Consider the following 23,392-nt stretch of genomic DNA (forward strand, 5'->3'; position numbering starts at 1 on the left):
TATCCAATGAATTGTCTTTTGTGTTTCTTTGGTGCCTTATTGCCATCTTTGTAGTACAGATGAGAATAAGCAGCAATTTCTGTCAGCAGTAAAATGGTGGCTGTACTGTAGAGCATGATATATTCCAAATGTAATTGCTTGGACCCCTATAACACAGGCTATTTTTTACATTACTTACCTAGCAATTCAAAATGACCAAGATGTTACATATAATTCTAAAAGTTCTCAAAGAAACCCTGACTTTTATGACCAAGACTTAAAGCTACCTGAAACATTTACTCCAAGTCGCTTCAGATCTTCTTGATAAGCTTTCATAGCTGCGTTCTCCATCTCAGCAAATTCCTTTGCTGCCCTCTCCTCCTCTTTTGCTTTTTCCAAACTTTTCTTTTTAATCTGGAAACACAGGTGAACAGGCTGTTCAGAACCATCCTGGAAGGGGAAATGTGTGTACGACAGATAGAAAAAAGAAAATACAGATTGAGGGAAACAAGCAGAGGTACCTCGCTGATTTTCCTGGCCACATTTTCTTGATGGTTCTTTCCTCTTTCATGAAATTCAACACTCTGTAGGAAACATTTGAGAAAAACAATGATAACCCAGTTGTTAAAAATGTAAGCAAGAGCTTCAATGTTTAAACACAGGACTGTAAAACATATCAACCAATACAGATTTGCTTTTAGTCACAACTTGGAAACGGGTGCTTTTTCCATATCCATCCGCATGTTAAAATTCATGTACAATGTGTATTACTTTATTACCCTTAACATTTATATGTGTTTACAATGAAAATTGCTAGGTAAATAGGCGGTTTCTGTATGCAAATATTTTTACAATGGGAAAATCAGATGTCAACATTTCACCGACAGTTTGCTGATGAACCAAATTACTCAAAATGCTTTTTGAAACAATTTTCATTCTCAATTTTCTCTTAGTAACTGAAATTTCTGGAGTCCAAAATAAGGCTTTAAAGAAAATTTAAAAATTACATATTTCACAATAAATTAGTCACTGAATTGTCTTTTTGTGTTCTTTAATGCCTTCATTTAAAAAAAATCAAGGCATCAGCCTGTCTAAATAGCCTGGGCTTTGACTGGATACATCATAAAAGTTGGAGTGTTTTCACCAAGTCTGTGTATTCTGAGCACATGCAGATTGCAGAATTTTCCAGCAAGTATTCTGAACATGCAACGTATGCATCAAGTGAAGAAGGGTGTGTTGGCTGATCCTGCGAGGAGTTGAGAGTATCTTTGCTTTTTCTAAAAGACTTTAAAGGAAACTAGTTTGAAATCTCAAAGCTTTATTTCAGGCAAGTGATATCTAGTAAGAAATGTGTTCTTCCATTATAAACTGATCAGTGGCATCCCCTTTCCTCCCTTCATATGTAGACGGCTTCTTGTTAATGGCACAATTCTAAATATATACCATGAAATTGCATCCTCCTTGTTTTTAAAATTATGATATGGTGAATAGGGAAGGACTATTTTCTCTAGTTGGAGATTCAGTGAAAGGGGCCATCAATTTAAAATGATCACTGAGAGAGTGAGGAGAGGTTAAAAGAAATTAATTTACACAGAGGACTGTTGGGAGTGTGGTTGAAACATTTTAGAACATCTTTTTAAGAAGGGAAAAAATGGATAAATATTTGAGGCAGGGGAAGATACAGAGTGGAGAGAGCAAGGCTGTGGGACTCGTTTTGGATTTCACTAGCAAAGAGCCAGCACAGATAAATGTTTAATGGTCTCCTTCTGTGTTGCAAGCTTCTACTGTTTGATGACAGCAATATGAAATTACCAATTGAGGCAAATGAATGCTTTCAAATTTGGTTACATTTTTATCCTGCCATTCTGAATAGGGTTCAAAACCAGGCTTATTAGGTGAATACACACTACTGTTTTTTTCAAGGACTAGGCATTAAACCATTAAAACTTGTGATTTTCATCAAATCTGAAAGCACTCCCTTGCATCGCTTTTAGCAATTAATTTCATATAAATACATTAAACACACAATTGCTCATTTACCCCTAAATGCAGTAGTTTTGTCTTACGACTTAATTTGCCAGATAAATATTTATCCAACTGGATAAATACTTCAATTATATTGTGGATTGTAGGGATTCCCAAATGACCTGATCGAAATTATGGTCTCAAAATAGCCTACAAGTCAACTGGATCTTCCCAAACCCCTGGAGTAATACCACTGCCATGCCTCAAGATGCTGCTGCGCCACAAGGAATGATCCAAGAGATAAAAAGAAAAAACATGGATACTGTGAGAAATGTAAAACTGAAAATGCTGTTAATACACAGCAAGTCTGCCAGCATCTTTAATTGGCATGAAAATCAGGCAGGTTCTATGAAGGGCGAGGGATCCGCTCCGCCAGATCATCAGCCTAGGCAGTGAAGGTGAAAATCTACCCACACAACTCAAAATGTAAGCACCATACCAATCAGCAAGTGGCAAACAAGGCCTCCAATTGTAATGCTCAAAGTTCAAAAGACTACAAATCAGAAATGAGCAATCAGCAACCACTCCCAGCCCCTTCAAGGTCGGTTTCCTGCTGAAAGCCAGTTTGCAGTGCATTCAGTCAGCAAACAGTACAAGCACATTTGGCACTGACAACTAGCTTTACGCTAGCAACGGCCTTGAGGGATCAGAAACAGGTGGAACATAATAAACATGGTGACTGATTTACAGTTTTCATGCAAAAAGCGGCAGAATTCAATCCAGCATTATGAGGGGCTTCGAGGAAATAAATAGAGGGAAAAAACTATTTCCACTGGTCGGTAAGTCAGAAATTAGAGGGTGTAAATTTAATTATCACCAATAAAAATGGAGAGGGTTAAGAGGTTTTTATTTATTTATACAGAGGGTTGCTAGGACATGGAATGTCCTACCAAAAAACAGAATCCATAATAACTTATAAAAGGGAAAGTAGATAAATATTTTAAGGAAAATTGGGGGGGGGGGAAAAAGTACAGTAGAAATGGATAGCTCGGAGAGCCAGCACAGGTGCGATGGGTCAAATGGCCTACTCATAGAATCATAGAGTTATACAGCACGGATAGAGGCCCTTCGGCCCATCGTGTCCGCGCCGACCATCAAGCCCTGTCTAATCTAATCCCATATTCCAGCATTTGGTCCGTAGCCTTGTATGCTATGGCATTTCAAGTGCTCATCCAAATGCTTCTTAAATGTTGTGAGGGTTCCTGCCTCCACAACCCTTTCAGGCAGTGAGTTCCAGACTCCAACCACCCTCTGGGTGAAAAAGTTCTCTCTCAAATCCCCTCTAAACCTCCCGCCCTTTACCTTGAATCTATGCCCCCTAGTTATTGACCCTTCTACTAAGGGAAAAAGCTCCTCAGCATCCATCCTATCTATGCCCCTCATAATTTTGTACACCTCAATCATGTCCCCCCTCAGCCTCCTCTGCTCCAAGGAAAACAAACCCAATCTGCCCAGTCTCTCTTCATAGCTGAAGCGTTCCAGCCCTGGTAACATCCTGGTGAACCTCCTCTGCACCCTTTCCAACGCGATCACATCCTTCCTGTAGTGTGGCGACCAGAACTGCACACAGTATTCCAGCTGTGGCTTAACCAGTGTTTTATACAGCTCCATCATAACCTCCTTGCTCTTATATTCAATGCCTCGGCTAATGAAGGCAAGTATCCCATATGCCTTTTTTAACCACCTTATCCACCTGTTCCGCCGCCTTCAGGGATCTGTGTACTTGCACACCCAGATCCCTCTGACCCTCTGTCTTGCCTAGGGTCTTACCATTCATTGTGTATTCCCTTGCCTTGTTAGTCCCCCCAAAGTGCATCACCTCGCACTTTTCCGGGTTAAATTCCATTTCCCACTGTTCCGCCCATCTGACCAACCCATCTATATCGTCCTGCAGACTGAGGCTACCCTCCTCGCTATTTACCACCCTACCAATTTTTGTATCATCCGCGAACTTACTGATCATACCTTTTACATTCATATCCAAGTCATTAATGTAGACCACAAACAGCAAGGGACCCAGCACCGATCCCTGTGGTACCCCACTGGCCACAGGCTTCCAGTCACAAAAACAACCTTCGACCATTACCCTCTGCCTTCTGCCACTAAGCCAGTTTTGTATCCAATGTGCCAAGGCACCCTGGATTCCATGGGCTCTTACCTTCTTGACCAGTCTCCTGTGCGGGACTTTATCGAAGGCCTTACTGAAATCCATGTATACCACATCCACTGCGTTACCCTCATCCACACACCTAGTCACCCCCTCAAAAAATTCAATCAAATTTAGTCAGACATGATCTTCCCTTGACAAAGCCATGTTGACTATCCCTGATTAATCCTTGCCTCGCCAAGTGGAGACAAATTTTGTCCCTCAGAATTTTTTCCAATAATTTTCCTACCACTGATGTTCGGCTCACTGGCCTGTAGTTCCCCGGTTTTTCCCTACTTCCCTTCTTGAATAATGGTACTACATTAGCGGTTCTCCAGTCCTCTGGCACATCCCCTGTGGCCAGAGAGGTCCTGAATATATGTGTTAGAGCCCCCGCAATCTCTTCCTTTGCCTCACACAGCAGCCTGGGATACATTTCATCCGGGCCTGGGGATTTATCCATTTTTAGGCCAGCTAAAACCGCCAATACCTCCTCCCCCTCGATGTTAATATGTTCGAGCATATCACAGTCCCCCCGCCCTATTTCTATGTCTACATCGTCCTTCTCCATAGTGAAAACAGATGCAAAAAATTCATTTAGAACCCCTCCTACATCTTCCGGCTCCACACACAGATTGCCACTTTTGTCCCTAATGGGCCCTATTTTTTCCCTAGTTATCCTCTTACCCTTAATATACTTATAAAACATCTTAGGATTTTCCTGTACTGTAACATTCTTAATTCGAGGTCAGATGTTGTAGCCAGAGTATAGCCAGTCCCCACCATCAACAGCCTCCAGAATCTCATTATTACAGCACTGTCACCATCACTGAGATTGGCCTGTGCAATAGTACAGGAAGCAGCCTAGACAGTGTCCATTGCACAATATCCTCCAGCCCCTCTCGCACCCTGCAACCGTGGACTAAAGGATATCCCCTCACATCCTTTGTCCCACAATTGCTCACACATCCTTCAACCGCCTCAGCCACATTCTCTGGAACTCCCTCCAGAACTAAGGTTCGCCAGACTGATCCCTGGGATGAGAGGGCTATGAGGAGAGATTGAGTAGAATGGGCCTATACTCTCTGGAGTTTAGAAGAATGAGAGGTGATCTCATTGAAACGTATAAAATTCTTATAGGGCTTGACAGGGTAGGTGCTGAGAGGTTGTTTCCCCTGGGTGGGGAGTCCAGAACTAGGGGTCATAGCCTCGGGATAAGGGGTTGGCCATTTAAGATTGATGAGAAATTTCTTCACTCACGAGGGTTGTGAATCTTTGGAATTATCTACTCCAGAGAGCTGTGGATACTCAGTCATTGAGTATATTCAAGACAGAGATCAGTAGATTTTTGGAAATTAAGGGAATCAAGGGATATGGCAGGAAAGTGGCGTTGAGGTCAAAGATCAGTCATGATCTTATTGAATAGCAGAGCAGGCTCAAGAGGACATATGGCCTACTCCTGCTCCTATTTCTGTGTTATGTTCTCTAAACCTGCATCTATCCACCTGTAAGAACCTTCTCAAAACTCATCTTTTCCATCAAGGTTTCAATCACCTCTCCTAACATGCACTTATCACAATCACAGAATCACAGAAACCCCACAGTGCAGATAGAGGCCCATCGAGCCTGCACCGACACATATCCCACCCGATCCCCGTAACCCCTACACCAACACATATCCCACCCTATCCCCGTATCTGCTCCTTCATTCCCTTTAGCTATCTTTCCCCTCCTTCTAAAGCACTTTGGAACATTTTCTACAGTAAAGAGGTTATATAAATGCAAATTGTCATTCAGCTGCTGGTAACAGGCATGACTTTCCCAGGGTATTTCTGTCTTCTGTCATTATACGAGTTGCCAAGCAGGTTCCTCTCCAGTTCCCAGACCAGGAAGAGTTTCCTCTCATGTTCCAACCTTTCTTCCTTAGCTACAGTTCCCTTAGCTACTTAAATGTTGTGCTTTTCTCATTCCCACAGCAGTTGTAGTTAAATTTCTATGCTGATACAATGACATCTCTGTGCTTGTAGTAATGATGGGAAAGGGATTCTCAAGTCTCCAGCAATACTTCCATGCATTCCAGTGAGGAGGCCTTGCCATCTGCCATCCATTCATTTTCAATTATTTTCTGTCTGCCTTATGCATATTTTAGATTTTTCATTTGAAGCAGGTACAAATAATCCACCTTATTGCCACGGGGCATTTTCTAAAACTCTAGTCATTTAAAAAAAAAAATAATTGAGGGCATCAAACAAACCAACAACTTGCATTTATATAGCACCTTAAACATAGCAGAATGTCCCAAGGTGCTTCACAAGAGCGTTAGTCAAAACCTGACACCGGGTCACAGAAGGAGATATCAGGACAGATGGCCAAAAGCTTGGTCAACATAAGAAATAGGAGCAGGCCATTCGTCCCCTCGAGCCTGCTCCACCATTCAATAAGATCATGGCTGATCAGATCTTGGCCTCAACTCCGCTTTTCTGCCTGTTCCCCATAACCCTAGACTCCCCTGTAGTTCAAACATCTGTCTATCTCAGCCTTGAATATAGTCACCGACTCAGCCTCCACAGCTCTCTGGGATAGAGCATTCCAAAGATTCACGACCCTCAGAGAAGAAATACCTCCTCATCTCCATCTTAAATGGGCGACCCCTTATTCTGAAACTATGACCCCTAGTTCTAGATTCCCCCACGAAGGGAAACATCCTCTCAGCATCTACCCTGTCAAGGCCTCTCAGAATCTAATGTTTCAATAAGATCACCTCTCATTCTTCTAAACTCCAATGAGTATAGGCCCAACCTTTCCTCATAAGACAACCCCTTCATCCCAGGAATCAACCTAGTGAACCTTCTCTGAACTGCCTCCAATGCAAGAACAGGAAACTCTCGATTTACCGGCACCTAAATAACCGGAAATCTCCGTTAACCGGCAAAATTCAGGAGTAGGTTCAGGTAAGTTTTACTTCATATTAGTGGCCGTTCCTGGATCTGTGGCTGTGTAATCGGGGTTCCTGCACTTGTTGCAACAGGGACAATTGGTCTGTGGCCGGAGTTCCTGCACATGTTGCTAAGCACCAGGGAAGCCTGGATTTGTTGCTGTGTACGGAGCTCTCGTACCTTTTAACTATACCTCTCTGTAATCCGGACTTTTTGATAAACCGGCACCACGCCGGTCCCGGATAATAAAGAGTTTCCTGTATATCCCTCCTTAAATAAAGAGACCAAAACTGTACGCAGTACACTAGGTGTGGTCTCACCAATATCTTGTACAGTTGTAGCAGGACTTCCCTGCTTTTATACTCCAACCCCCTTGAAATAAAGGCCAACATTCCATTTGCCTTCCTAATTACTTGCTGTACCTGCATGCTAACTTTTTGTGTTTCATGTACGAGGACACCCAGATCCCTCTGTACCACAGCATTCTGTAGTCTCTCTCCATTTAAATAATATTTTGATTTTCTATTCTTCCTACCAAAGTGGATAACCTCACATTTTCCCAGATTATACTCCATCTGCCAAATTTTTGGTCACTCACTTAACCTATCTACAGGAAACTTTGTGCTATCCGGCACCGACGGGACCGAGCTGTTGCCGTCCCATCAAAACTGCCGGACAAACCAGCGCTAATGTTGAAACATACGGAGATTTTGAGCTCCGTATCTGGCAACAAACCCTGTTGCTTAGCAACAGCTTCTAAACAGTCGGCCGTACCTTGCAAGCGTCTCTGTAGCTTAGCAACAGCTTCAGCGAGACCTTGCAGAGCTTGACTGTTGAGAAAAAAGCAACGAAAAGAAAAAAAAACTAACGAAACGGCTCCTGATTTTTGCCGGTGGCTCGAGCTTGCCGGACATTTAGCCTCCGGATAACACAAAGTTTCCTGTATATCCCTTTGCAGACACTGTGCCCTCCTCACAACTTGCTTTCCCACCTATCTTTGTATCATCAGCAAATTTGGCTACAGTACACTCAGTCCCTTCATCCAAGTCATTAATATAGACTGTAAATAGTTGAGGCCCCAGCACTGATCCCTGTGGCACCCCACTAGTTACAGTTTGCCAACCTGAAAATGTCAAAGAGTTAAGTTTTAAGGAGCATCTTAAAAGGAGAGAGAGGTGGAGGGGTTTACGGAGGGAATTCCAGAGCTTAGGGCCTAGGCAGCTGAAAGCACAACTGCCATCTGGAGGAGGGCAGAGAACTCGAAGGTTTGTAGGGCTGGTGAAGGTTACAGAGATAGGGAGAGGCAAGGCCATGGAGGGATTCGAAAACAAGAATGAGAATTTTTAAATTGATACGTTGCCGGACCAGAAGCCAATGTAGGTCAGCAAGCACAGGGGTATTGGGTGAACAGGACTTGGTGTGAGTTAAGATACGGGCAGCAGAGTTTTGGATGAGCTCAAGTTTATGTAGAAGATGGGAGGTCGGCCAGGAGAGCATTGGAATAGTCAAGTCTGGAGGTAACAAAGGCATGGATGAGGGTTTCAGCAGATGAAGTGAGGCGGGGTGGAGTCGGGCAATGTTACAGAGGTGGAAGTAGGCAGTCTTGGTGATGGAGCGGATATGGGGTCGGAAATTAATCTCGAGGTCAAATATGACACCCAAGGTTGCAAACGGCCTGGTTCAGCCTTAGACAGTTGCCAGGGAGCGGGATGGGGTCGGTGGCTAGGAAACAGAATTTGTGGCAGGGACTGAAGACACTGGCTTTGGTCTTCCCAATATTTAGTTGGAGGAAATTTCTGTTCATCCAATACTGGATGTCGGACAAGTTGTGTGACAAATCAGACAGTGGAGGGGTCAAGAGAGGTGGTGAGACAAAGCTGGGTATCGTCAGCATACATGTGGAACCGGATGTACTTTCAGATGATGTCGCCGAGGGGCAACATGTAGATGAGAAATAGGAGGTGGCCAAGGATAGATCCAGTGAGGGAGTGCGAAGAGAAGCCATTTCAGGTGAATCTCTGGCTACAATTGGCTAGATAAGAATGGAACCAGGCGAGGGCAGTCCCACCTAGCTGGACAACAGAGGAGGGACGCTGGAGGAGGATGGTGTGGTCAGCCGTGTCAAAGGCTAGAGAGGTCGCGAAGGTTGAGGAGGGATAGTTTACTACAGTCAGTCATATAGAATGTAATTTGTGACTTTTATAAGGTTTGTTTCAGTACTGTGATGGGGGGGGGTGGAAACCTGATTGGAGGGAATCAAACACGGAATTGCAGGAAAGATAGCTATAGAGACACTATTTCCACATTTGAACTGACATTGTACTCAGTTCTGTTGCCACGTTTAAGGTACCTAAGTCACTGTTAGCTAGTAGGGTGCAAGAAACTAGAATCATTTCTTTTTGTGAGGCCCTGCCGATAAAGTTTGAGAACCACTGTTCTATCACATTCTTTCCCAGGACTGTATAACTGTGAAACTCTACCTACCTACCTCCCTCCCCTTTGCTTTCCTTTTACCATCTACAGGCTTTTAAAAACCCACGCTTGGTGTCACCTCATCCCTACTGCCCAATTTATCTTGCCTTCCCAACTCTTTTCAACCTTGGTGTCCTACACTAGGTGTGTTTGCCCTTCACCTACATATAAAAAATAGTCCGACTTGATATTACAATATAGTTTCCCTCTAAGAATGCATTATGATGAACAAAGAAAGATATAGTTTGGTGCACAGAAAAATGATCTGAATAGCAATTAATCTTACCAGACTTGATCTGAAATGAAGTACCACTATCAAAATCCAGTTCACTAACATGTTGTGAATTACGCTGAAAACATTTCTTTTTAAACTTCTCTATTGAAATTCTCCACTAATCAAAAGGGTTAACATCGCAATTAATAAACAAAATACAACGTACTGGTTTGTTGTCTGCTATCCAACATTTGCAGTAATCACAGAACTTCTTTGGCTGAGATTTCCAGTAGTCAGCCCTGCAGATTATATAAAAAACACAGATGTTGATACATTGTTTGTATGTACAAAGGCACCTTATATACACAATATACTAACATTTTCTAGCTGCTACAAAGCCAGTACTCATTATGAAATTTCTCATGCAGCAAGTAGGCAGATTAAGTAACCTCAGTGCTTCCCTATGCCACAGGATGGAAACCTGCTGAGTGAGCTCCCATGTTGCACTTTTATGGTGGTGGATTAAAACAAAATACAGCATTAACTCTAGTAAATATCCTAACCAATGAACAGGCATGTAAAATGCATCGACTGTACTAAGTTACAGAACTAGTTTTGCTTTTAGTCGCAAGAGCCCATAATTCCTAAATATATAACACTAGTCATCAAAAGTTGTTTTTTTTCTTAAAGCAGATACGTTTCATGGTTGCGCAGTCCTTATTGTTGATTCACACTATATGCCATAAAAACATTTCATCTGGTTTGTCAAGAATTATCAAAATTCAGCAGCTTAAAGAAATTGGGACCAGTCTCGTGCTGTGACTCTCAGAACTCTTACCCTCCTATGCCAATTTTCTTCACCAAATTTTCTTCTCCTCTCCTTCCCTCTTCTCAACAAGTGATTTTTCTATAACAAGAGCATAGAGTACAAAACCGAAGAGGTAATGCTAAACCTATACAAATCATTGGTCTGGTCAATTAGAATAGTATGTCTAATTTTGGGTGCCTTGCTTTAGGAAGGAAGTCAAGGGCAGCACGGTGGCATAGTGGTTAGCACTGTTGCCTCACAGCGCCAGGGACCCGGGTTCAAATCCGGCCTCGGGTGACTGTCTGTGTGGAGTTTGCACATTCTCCCCGTGTTTGCGTGGGTTTCCTCCGGGTGCTCCGGTTTCCTCCCACAGTCCAAAGATGTGCGGGTTAGGTTGATTGGCCATGATAAAAATTGACCCTTAGTGTTAGGGGGGATTAAATACGTGGGGTTACGGGGATAGGGATTGGGTGGGATGGCTGTCGGTGTAGGGACCGGGTGCTAGGGTTTGGATGATCAGCCATGATCTCATTGAATGCTTTGTGCATTGAGTGCTGTTGGAGTTTTGATAAGTGGGAGGTGAGGGTGTGTTTTTTGCTCTGTTTTGTTCCCCACTCCCAGGCTTAGACAGCACTGCGGAGGCGGAGCAGCGAGACGAGTCAACCAAACAGGCTCCACAGACAGCATTCAAGGAGGAGGTTGGTGATCAGCTGGTTGGTTGGTTTTCTTCCTTCTCTTCTCTTTTATACCTTTAAGTTGGTAAGTCCTATTGAATAGTGGTGTGATATTATCATATATATCCGGGCAGGGTCTTCATAACTAATAATAAGAAATTTAATTAATTATATAGAATGGAGCAGGTGATGTGTTACTGTTGCGAGATGTGGGAGCCGGTGAACCCCATTGAGGCTCACGGTGATTACATCTGCGACAAGTGTTTGCTGCTAGAGGAACTCAAGTTCCATGTTATGGAGCTTGAGACCGAGCTTCAGACACTGCGACACATCAGGGAGGGGGAGAAGTTCCTGGACTCTATGTTTCAGGAGATGGTCACACCTATGAAGTTAATTACTGCAGATGTAGTCCGTGGTTAGGGACAGGACGGTGTGACTACGAGTGAGGAAGGTACAGGGATCCAGGATGTAGTGTTGAAGGAGACGCAGCCCTTGTTCTTGTCCAGCAGGATCGAGGTTCTTACTCCCTGTGAGGGCGGGAGCGGGGACTGCAGGGAGGATGAGCAACCTGGCCACAGCACCGTGGTACAGGGGGCCATTCAAGTGGAGGGAGTAAAAAGAAATGTTGTAGTGGTGGGGGATAGATAGGGTTCTCTGCAGTCAAGAGCGGGAGTCCCGAAGGCTGTGTTGCCTGCCTGGTGCCAGGGTTAAGGACATCTCTTCTGGGCTGGAAAGAAACTTGGAGGGGGAGGATCCAGTTGTCGTGGTCCATGTTGGTACAAACGACGTAGATAGGACAAGGAAGACGGTTCTGTTAAAGGAGTATGAGCAGCTAGGGGTCAAATTAAAAAACAGAACCTCAAGGGTAATAATCTCTGGGTTATTACCTGAGCCACGAGCGAATTTGGCTAGGATAAATAAAATTAAAGAGTTAAATGCGTGGCTCAAAGACTGGTGTGGGAGAAATGGGTTTTGCTTCTTGGGACACTGGCACCAGTACTGGGACAGGAGGGAGCTGTTCTGTTGGGACGGACTCCACTTGGCCAGTGCTGGGACTAGAGTCCTGGCGAATCATATAACTAGGGCTGTAGAGAGGGCTTTAAACTAATTAGTGGGGGGGAGGTTTCTAGAGAGCAAATAATAGAAATGACAACAGAGAAGGTCATAGACTTAGGTAGCAGTGGGGGAATTAAAAAACAGAATGTGTCAGGAAGGGACAGAAGGTATGGAGTAAAAAGTAAAGTACTAAAAAGGGAAAAAACAGGAACTAAGTGTTACAAAACATATTTGAAAGTTCTTTATCTGAATGCACGTAGCATTCGTAACAAAATGAATGAGTTAACGGCACAAATAATGACATATGGGTATGATCTTGTGGCCATTACAGAAACATGGCTGCAGGGTGACCATGACTGGGAATTAAACATACCAGGTTATTTAACAATCAGGAAGGACAGGCAGGAGGGGAGAGGAGGTGGGGTGGCTATGTTAATAAAGGAAGGAATCACTATAATAGAGAAATGATATTGGGTCAAAGGAGCAGGATAGTGAAACAGTTTGGGTGGAGATAAGGAATAATAAGGGGAAAAAAACACTAGTGGGTGTAGTCTATAGGCCTCTGAACAGTTGCAACTCTGTTGGACGGAGTATTAATCAGGAAATAGTTGAGGCTTGTAATAAGGGAACAGCTATAATTATGGGGGATTTTAATTATCATATTAACTGGACAAATCAAATTGGGCAGAGCAGCCTTGAGGATGAGTTCATTGAGTGTATTAGGGATGGGTTTCTTGAGCAGTATGTAACTGAACCGACCGGGGGCAAGCAACCTTAGATTTGGTCCTGTGTAATGAGACAGGATTAATTAAAAATGTCCTAGTAAAGGAACCCTTGGAATGAGTGACCATAACATGGTTGAATTCCATATTCAATTAGAGGGTGAGAAGGTTGGATCTCAAACAAGCGTGCTGAGCTTGAATAAAGGAGACTATGAAGGTATGAGAGCGGAATTAATTAGAGTGGACTGGGAAAATAGATTAAAGGGTAAGACGGTACATGATCAGTGGTGTACATTTAAGGAGTTATTTTACAACTTCCAAAAAATATATATTCCACTGAGGAAAAAAGGGTGTAAAAGAAAAGATAGCCATCCGTGGCTAAGTAAAGTAATTAAGGATAGTATCCGACTAAAAACAAGGGCATATAAGGTAGCCAAATCTAGTGGGAGGATGGAAGATTGGGAAGTCTTCAAAAGACAGCAAAAAATAACTAAAAGATTGATTAAGAAAGGGAAGATAGATTATGAAAGTAAATTAGCAAAAAATATAAAAAAGACAGTAAAAGTTTCTATAGTTATATAAAAAGAAAAAGGGTGGCTAAAGTAAATGTTGGTCCCTTAGAGGATGAGACCGGGAAATTAATGGTGGGAAACATGGAGATGGCAAAAACGCTGAACAATTATTTTGTATCAGTCTTTACAGTAGAGGACACTAAGAATATCCCAACACTGGACAAACAGGGGGCTCTAGGGGGGGGGGGGGGGGGGAGGAACTAAATACGATTAAAATCACTAAGGAAGTGGTACTTGGTAAAATAATGGGACTCAAGGCGGATAAATCCCCTGGACCTGATGGCTTGCATCCTAGGGTCTTGAGGGAAGTAGCGGTAGGGATTGTGGATGCATTGGTAATAATTTTCCAAAACTCACTGGACTCAGCAAAGGTCCCGGCAGATTGGAAAACTGCTAATGTAACACCCTTATTTAAAAAGGGTAGTAGGCAGAAGGCTGGAAACTATAGACCTGTTAGCCTAACATCTGTGGTTGGTAAAATGTTAGAGTCCATTATTAAGGAGACAGTAACGGGACATTTGGATAAACATAATTTAATAGGACAAACTCAGCATGGTTTCATGAAGGGGAAGTCATGTTTGACAAATTTGCTTGAGTTTTTTGAGGAAGTAACATACAGGGTGGATAAAGGGGAACCAGTGGACGTAGTGTATTTAGACTTCCAAAAGGCATTTGACAAGGTGCCACACAAAAGATTATTGCTCAAGATAAAAAATCACGGGATTGGGGGTAATATTCTGGCATGGATAGAGGATTGGCTATCTAACAGAAGGCAGAGAGTTGGGATAAATGGTTCGTTCTCAGATTGGCAACCAGTAACTAGTGGTGTTCCGCAGGGGTCAGTGCTGGGTCCCCAACTCTTTACAATCTATATTAACGATTTGGAGGAGGGGACCGAGTGTAACATATCAAAGTTTGCAGATGATACTAAGATGGGACGGAAAGTAGTGAGTGAGGAGGACATAAAAAACCTGCAAAGGGACATAGACAGGCTAAGTAAGTGGGCAGAGATTTGGCAGATGGAATACAATACTGGAAAGTGTGAGGTTATGCACTTTGGCAGGAAAAATCATAGAGCAAGTTATTATCTTAATGGCAAGAAACTGGAGTACTGCAGTACAAAGGGATCTGGGGGTCCTGGTGCACGAAACTCAAAAAGTTAGTATGCAGGTGCAGCAGGTGATCAAGAAGGCCAATGGAATGTTGGCTTTTATTGCTAGGGGGATAGAATATAAAAATAGGGAGGTATTGCTTCAGTTGTACAAGGTATTGGTGAGACCGCACCTGGAATACTGCGTACAGTTTTGGTGTCCATACTTAAGAAAAGACATACTTGCTCTCGAGTCAGTACAAAGAAGGTTCACTCGGTTAATCCCGGGGATGAGGGGGTGGTCATATGAGGAGAGGTTGAGTAGATTGGGACTCTACTCATTGGAGTTCAGAAGAATGAGAGGCGATCTTATTGAAACATATAAGATTGTGAAGGGGCTTGATCGGGTGGATGCGGTGAGGATGTTCCCAATGATGGGTGAAACTAGAACTAGGGGGCATAGTCTTAGAATAAGGGGCTGCTCATTCAAAACTGAGATGAGGAGAAACTTCTTCACTCAGAGGGTGGTAGGTTTGTGGAATTTGCTGCCCCAGAAAGCTGTGGAAGCTACATCATTAAATAAATTTAAAACAGAAATAGATAGTTTCCTAGAAGTAAAGGGAATTAAGGGTTACGGGGAGCGGGCAGGAAATTGGACATGAGTCTAGGTTCGGAATGGTCATGGCCCTGTGGGTAGTGGAGTGGGCCCAGGGGCCGTGTAGCCTTGTTCTGCTCCTACTGTGTTCTAATTCTGTGTTAGATTTCAGGAGATGGTTTTATTCCTGTTCTTGGCTGGGGTGGAGATCGCCTTTACAGAAGGTAAGTACTGTAGAAAATATAGGGACAGAGTGATCTCCTGGAAGAATTTCGATCGCCTAGATGGGTCGGAGAGGAATTTCCCAGATTTTTTTCTCCCAAATTGGCCATTGGGTCTTTATCTGGTTTTTCGCCTCTCCCGGGAGATCACATGGGTTCGGGTGGATGCAGAGTGATAGAAGATTTGAGGTTAGGATCAGATCAGCCATGATCTTATTGAATGGTGGAGCAGGCTCGAGGGGCCGATTGGCCTACTCCTGCTCCTATTTCTTATGTTCTTATGAATGGCGGAGCAGGCTCGAAGGGCCGAATGGCCTACTCCTGCTCCTATCTTCTATGTTTCTATGTTTAAGACCATAGGGCGAGTACAGAAGAGATTGATTACAATGATCCCAGGGATTAGAAGCTTTAGTTTCGAGGGAATAAACTGAGTGGGGTTCTTTTCATTAGAACAAAGAAGGTCAAGAGGAGATCCGACATGTGTTCAAAATTATGAGGAGTTTTGCCCAGCCAAATCGGGAGAAATGATCACTACTGGTTGATGAGTCGTTAACTAGAGAGCATATATTTAATATTGTTAAAAGAACAAAGGAGAGGCTTATCAGGACAAATGCAAAACTGTGAGAAAGGGTCTTTATTATGCTCTTAAGGCAGGGAAGCTGAGACAGAAGTTCCAAAGTATGGAAGCGTTGTGACTGAAGGAACAGGCAACAATAATAAGGAAGAATTAGGTGTCAGAGGAGTGCAAGGGATTGAGATCACTGGAATAGGGTGAGGTCAGGAGGAATATAAAGTCAAGGTTGAGGATGATGGGGTTATGGGCCTCTGTACTCTGGGAGACACGGGTGATGGGGTTATGGGCCCCTGTACTCTGGGAGACACGGGTGATGGAGTTATGGGCCCCTGTACTCTGGGAGACACGGGTGATGGGGGTTATGGGCCTCTGGGAGACACGGGTGATGGGGTTATGGGCCCCTGTACTCTGGGAGACACGGGTGATGGGGTTATGGGCCCCTGTACTCTGGGAGACACGGGTGATGGGGTTATGGGCCCCTGTACTCTGGGAGACACGGGTGATGGGGTTATGGGCCTCTGGGAGACACGGGTGATGGGGTTATGGGCCTCTGTACTCTGGGAGACACGGGTGATGGGGTTATGGGCCCCTGTACTCTGGGAGACACGGGTGATGGGGTTATGGGCCTCTGGGAGACACGGGTGATGGGGTTATGGGCCTCTGGGAGACACGGGTGATGGGGTTATGGGCCTCTGTACTCTGGGAGACACGGGTGATGGGGTTATGGGCCTCTGTACTCTGGGAGACACGGGTGATGGGGTTATGGGCCTCTGGGAGACACGGGTGATGGGGTTATGGGCCTCTGGGAGACACGGGTGATGGGGTTATGGGCCTCTGTACTCTGGGAGACACGGGTGATGGGGTTATGGGCCTCTGGGAGACACGGGTGATGGGGTTATGGGCCTCTGTACTCTGGGAGACACGGGTGATGGGGTTATGGGCCTCTGGGAGACACGGGTGATGGGGTTATGGGCCTCTGTACTCTGGGGAGTGGTTGTTTTGTCGGTACAGAAGCAATTAGGCCAGCAGGGAGAACACTGAACAAATCGAAGCTGATCTCGAAGTCAAGCAGTACACCAAGATGGCAGTCAAAGAGGTGGAAAGAATTATACTCCAGACATGCAGGAGATGGCAGGTGCCATAGTTGATGCAGCTCATTCAAGTCCTAATATTGGGCAGATAGCTTCAGACTGATGGCCAATTTCTTATCCATTACCCTGAATCCCCATAGCTTTGAGCTTAAATAATAGTCTTGTGCGAAACTTTTGTCAAATGCCTTTTACTGCTTCTCATTTGTGTTTGTCTTGCATGTAGCTCACACTTCTCATGTCACACATTCTTCCTGCCATATTTTCCCTGGTACACTGTTGACAACACATTACTGAGATAAGAGGATGAAGAAAGCAAAATTCCATGATCAGAAGCTATGGAGTCCCTTTAAAAAGACCAAGTGCTACTCTGGGTACTCCACTCCCTGCTATTTAGATCCAAGATTTTCCCATGAGCAGTGTCACAGGATATCCAATATATAAAAACTAACTATTCAGAAAAGCAGCAAAAACTTGTCCATTCCGTTTTCTAAGTGCTCTAAAACAAACTTCCCATAGGCAAACTTAACAATTTGTTTGGGCTGAAACAGCCTCTACCACAGCCACACATGGGTCCCTCTCCCCCATATAGAAGGGAGCCTGTCCCAGACCCTTGGAATTGTGCCTAAGAACGGGACTACAAATCCCAGGCACCAATAAGACAGCCCAACCTCCATAATGCATGCCCAGGCCTGGGTGCATACAATGGACTGAAAAGACTCTGAATCCAATAGGTGTTCAGGAGGGAGCAATTTCAGAGAGACAACTACAGACAGGCATGGAACTCACATCATCACAATCAGTCATACTCTGGGCATGGACCACTTCCCACAGGTCAATAAATATCCTGTCTTCAGCAGCCGGCTGATGGGCCTGTGGCGGAACCACCAGAGGATTACGGACAATTGTATATAATTCCTTTTACAGCAATGTAGTACAGCTGGGGGCTGCACCTTTAATGTATCTGTTAACTGTACTAGGGCTTCTTTCCTGTACTCCGCATGATGACGTCATGCCGTCCGTCACGTCATCTCTCAACGGCGGGAAGAACGTGATGACATCATGACGTCAGAGCTCGGAACCTTCTAGCAGTTGAGCTCAGAACCTGCTAGCAGTTTCCAGAGAGGCTTTCAAGCAGACCAGACCTATTTGCATTGTATCCTAGAGTTTCCTGTACAGCTTCGTTTGTTCATTAAATGTTATTGTTTTTCTGAGTCGATCTCAATTCTTCGGCTAGGAACCCCAGTTCCTACATTGGTGACCCCGATTTCTTCGAACAATTTTCGTTGAAGTTACATCATGGACACGAACGCCGTCACCCTCAAACTGCCGCAATTTTGGGAGCAACAACCGGCCGCGTGGTTTTTCCAGGCAGAAGCCCAATTTGCAATCCGGGGAGTAGCAGCGGATTCGACCCGTTATTATTACGTGGTCTCCGCCCTTGACAGCGCCAAAACTGCTGTCATCACACCTTTCGGGCTCTTTGAGTTCCTTCGTATGCCGTTTGGGCTGAAGAATGCAGCACAAGCCTTCCAACGTCTCATGGATTCCGTGTTGCGCGATCTGCCGTTCATCTTCGTCTACCTAGACGACATCCTTATTGCCAGTAACAGCACGAAAGAACACGTATCCTTTTTTCTCGTCTCAGCCAACATGGCCTTATTATCAACCCGGCCAAGTGCCAGTTTGGGTTGCACAGCATTGATTTCCTGGGACACAGAATCACCTCAGAAGGCGCCGTCCCGCTGGCCACGAAGGTGGAAGCAGTCACCTCGTTCCCTCTTCCTCAGACCATCAGGGCCCTCCAGGAATTTCTGGGAATGGTCAATTTTCATCATCGGTTCGTCCCCAAGGCGGCATTGTTGATGCAACCTTTGTACGAGGCCCTCAGAGGTAAATCGGGCAAAGACCCGATCGATTGGACACCCCAGATGGACCAGGCTTTCCTCGACACTAAGAACGCTTTGGCTGCTGCGACCATGTTGGCACATCCCCTTCCGGGCGCAACCATTGCCCTTACCACCGACGCATCTGATTATGCCATCGGGGCAGTACAGGAGCAGTGGGTCGACGGCACATGACAACCACTGGCTTTCTTCAGCCGCCAATTGCGGAAGAACGAACGCAAGTATAGTACTTTTGATAGGGAGTTTCTGGCATTGTTTCTGGCCATCCGCCATTTTCGCTTCCTACTGGAAGGACGCCCATTCACGGCTTTTGTAGACCACAAGCCACTTACTTTTGCGATGGCCAAGACAGCGGAACCATGGTCGGCACGGCAACGTCATCTTACATACATATCTGAATTTACAACCGACATACAACATGTCTCAGGCAAAGACAACCTGGTGGCGGATTGTCTCTCCCGCGCCCAGCTCCACGCAGTACACCTGGGAGTCGACTATGTTGGTTTGGCAAAAGAACAGAAGGCAGACCCTGAAGTGCAGGCATACCTTCCAGCTTACAAGTGGCTGATGTCAGTTTCCAGGCCACAGGGACCACACTCCGGTGTGACATCTCGATGGGCGTCCCACGTCCAATCGTTCCAGTCGAATGGCGCAGGAGAATTTTCGACACTATCCACGGGTTGTCACACCCTGGCATGAGAGCATCACAATGACTCATGGCAAGGAAGTTTGTCTGGAAGGGCATGCATCTCGACGTCCGTGACTGGACCAATACCTGCGTGAGTTGCCAGAAGTCCAAGATACAACGCCATGTTAAGGCCCCAGTTGCCACTTTTCCGGTTCCGGAGCATCGATTCGACCATGTGCACGTGGACCTGGTTGGTCCTCTCCCTTCCTCTCGCGGGTACACTCAGCTCCTCACCGTGGTAGACCGCACCACCAGGTGGTCAGAGGCAATTCCTTTGGTTGCCACCACAGCGGCAGACGTCTCCAGAGCCTTCATCTCGTCGTGGGTAGCTCGGTTCGGGGTACCGGCTGACATCTCCTCCGACCGGGGGCCTCAATTTACCTCTGAGCTTTGGAACGCCGTAGCTCAAGGTTTGGGCACCAAGCTTCATCGTACCACCGCCTACCATCCACAGGCGAACGGTCTGTGTGAAAGGTTCCACAGGTCCCTTAAAACCGCACTGCGTGCTAGTCTCCGTGGGCCTAGTTGGGTGGACAGGCTCCCTTGGGTGCTGCTAGGTCTTCGCACGGCGCCTAAGGACGACCTACATTCTTCTTCAGCAGAGCTGGTTTACGGCCAACCACTCAGAGTGCCTGGCGATTTTCTTCCTCCTCACACGGAAACCTGGTCCCCAGCTCAGCAGCTCGTCAGCCACCAGGAAGCGGCTAGAAATTTCATCCCAGTGCCTACGTCGCATCATGACCTGCAGTGCTCCCATGTCCCGGTGGATCTTAAGAGCGCAGAATACGTGTTCATTCGGCAGGATGCTCGCAAAAACCCGCTCAAACCGCCTTACACAGGTCCGTTCCGCGTCATCTCGTCAGGTGACAAGTCCTTCACAGTCGACGTCGGCGGTAAGCCTGACCACATCTCCATCGACCGGTTGAAACCGGCGCATCTGGATCTGAGCGAACCAGTCGTCACCGCTCAGCCGCCTCGTCGTGGTCGTCCACCGTCGACTGCCGGTCCAGTACAGCCACAGTCATCCGCCAAGTCGCCAGTGCCCGCCTCACCGGGTCGACCACAGCCGGCCTCCTCTTCTCCTCCGTCTGCGGCGTCATCCCAACCACAGCCAACGGCCAGTTCGTCTTCTAGCGCTCCGTTCCAGCTGCTGGGGTATCGCAGTCGGTTGAACAGACTCGTCAGACCCCCTTCTCGCCTTACCTTCTCTGTTAAAAGCAATTCTGGGGGGGGCGCATGTGGCAGAACCACCAGAGGATTACGGGCAATTGTATATAATTCCTTTTACAGCAATGTAGTACAGCTGGGGGCTGCACCTTTAATGTATCTGTTAGCTGTACTAGGGCTTCTTTCCTGTACTCCGCGTGATGACGTCATGCCGTCCGTCACGTGATCTCTCAACGGCGGGAAGAACGTGACGACGTCATGACGTCAGAGCTCGGAACCTGCTGGCAGTTGAGCTCTGAACCTGCTGGCAGTTTCCAGAGAGGCTTTCAAGCAGACCAGACCTATTTGCATTGTATCCTACAGTTTCTTGTACAGCTTCGTTTGTTCATTAAATTTTATTGTTTTTGATTTTCTGAGTCGATCTCAATTCTTCGGCTAGGAACCCCAGTTCCTACAGGCCCATCCTTTCTTGCTTTCCTGAGCCCAAACTATTCCCCCCTCCCTACCAAGCAGATGCTCACAGGTCCAGATCCAGACTGCATTCTCTCGAGATGTGCCAGAACAAGCTTCCCCACCACCCCCCAACCCCACCCCCAGAGTCCCAAGCCCCAGCCTCACTACTCCAACCCTGGGTACTTCTAAAGAATCGGGAAGCAGGGAAACACTTATGAGACGACAATTTTTTTCCCCTGTAACCAATGCCATAGATCAACTAAAACATGTATAAAGTTACACAAAATGACCAATACCCTGAATAAAGTTACACAAATTGGCATTACAACTCCATAACTGATGAAAGAAATTGATGGAAAACACACCCATCTTTCTCCAATCAATTGCCAAAACTCCCAAAAGAATGTCAAACAAGACAGACAAAACACAACTGCGAGCACCGCAAAGGACTACACACCTCTAAAATGAAACAAGAGTAAACTTGCTGCCAGGGAGCAGGGTCATCTAGTACGAGCTCTCAGTCTGATCTCTGAACTACCAGACAGGAACGTAGTGGACACGTCAAACAATAAACACAATGGCTCTACAGGGATATGGAGCAATCACAATTCAGCAACTCTTCCTCATCGCAAACACCTCCTCAGGACTGTTTCTTAAAAAAAACACAAATTCCATGTTTTCTTCCAAATGCCCCACAGAAGCTGAGGCCTGTTGAATAAACTTCACATTTGGGTATGAGAAAAACCAAGAGTAAGTGAAAATAGGCCTTAAAAAAGCTACGCATTCCTGTCATGTTATTCACGAACCAACACAAATAGCTCGAAGCTGTGCAGCTTCTATAACTTGCCCAGTACTCAGCAATTGTTTCTCTGCACACCAGAATGCCTGATCCTGCTCAACAACAATCTGTTCCACCACCCCTTCTCTCTCCTCCCCAACAACTTGTATTTATAGAACGTCTTTTACCTAATAAAATGTTAACAATCAACAATGCAATCATTCCCCAAACAATCCATTAAAGAGAAAGCATGGGCGTATACTTTTCCGAATGACCCATTCAACATCAAAGAAAGCTTCAGGATCCCTGTTTACAAGTACAGGTACCACTTTAATGGACAGTGATATAATTACTTAAAATTGGTATGTGCAATCACCTACAAAACATTTTGTATGGGTTTTTCAATGTTAACTGCAACCACACTGGCTATGTTTGTAATTTTTTTGTGATGCCTGTAGGTGGCACTGTATTAGGGTTTTCCTATTTAACCCCTTGTCACATCTTCTGCATCACACAACCCTTGTGACTCTGCAATTCTTCTATTAAACACATTTGGTTCAAGTCTGCATGCAGTTTCATATTCTGGCCAATGGGTGGAATTGTAGAGCCGATTCGTCATCTAAAATTTTTGATCCACCATTTTATTGTCCAACTAAAATTTCTGTTCAAATTACATATTTAACAACAACATAGTTTAATGTATCTTTTGTTTCTTTTAATGTTTTTACTCAAAATTTTACTTGAAGGCCTCAGCCTCTCCCATGAGTCTGAACATGGACATGATATTTGTGCACAGAACAATTGGCCAGAAATTCAGGTCCCCATGGGTGAGTACGCGCTGGGTACTCACACATAGAGCCAATGAAAGTGTCAGTTTCGTGCATGTACTGCACATGCGTGGGAAACCGGAACTTCCATTCCCTTCAAGGAAGGGGTTCACAGGTCGAACGCGTGCGCCGGAGAGGCAGCGCGTACACCTGGAACTTGTTTTTTTTGCAGGTTTCTCCGGGAGGGTAAGTCTCCAGCAGCTACGCTTTTAAAAAGCAGTCGCAAGGCCTGCTTTTAACAAGGTAAGTGGTGAATTAAGTAAAATTAAAACATTTTTTCCACAGGTTTATTATTTTTAAATACTTTAAAAGAAAGGTAAGTTTATTTTTATTGAGGCAAGATTTTTTTTTAAAAAGAGAGGCGTCTACACGTAAAAAAGAACAGTGTACTAATTATACC

General features: G+C 45.1%; 1 protein-coding gene across 1 annotated transcript in view; it reads right to left on the reverse strand.

The window, feature by feature from the left end:
* wbp4 (WW domain binding protein 4) overlaps window positions 1-17,979 on the reverse strand; it is a 48,375-nt gene extending 30,396 nt beyond the window's left edge. Inside the window, exons 1-4 of the mRNA XM_085999897.1 lie at window positions 17,962-17,979; window positions 9,999-10,145; window positions 501-563; window positions 267-393 (exon numbers count right to left, since the gene is read on the reverse strand). Of these exons, the coding sequence (XP_085856023.1) occupies window positions 267-393; window positions 501-563; window positions 9,999-10,145; window positions 17,962-17,979 (355 nt within the window). The remainder of the gene's footprint in view (window positions 1-266; window positions 394-500; window positions 564-9,998; window positions 10,146-17,961) is intronic.
* Window positions 17,980-23,392: the final 5,413 nt, after the last annotated feature.

This window comes from Somniosus microcephalus, chromosome 10 (genome assembly GCF_052327205.1).
Source record: "Somniosus microcephalus isolate GS21.2 chromosome 10, FLI_Smic_1.0, whole genome shotgun sequence".
Lineage (NCBI taxonomy): Eukaryota > Metazoa > Chordata > Chondrichthyes > Squaliformes > Somniosidae > Somniosus > Somniosus microcephalus.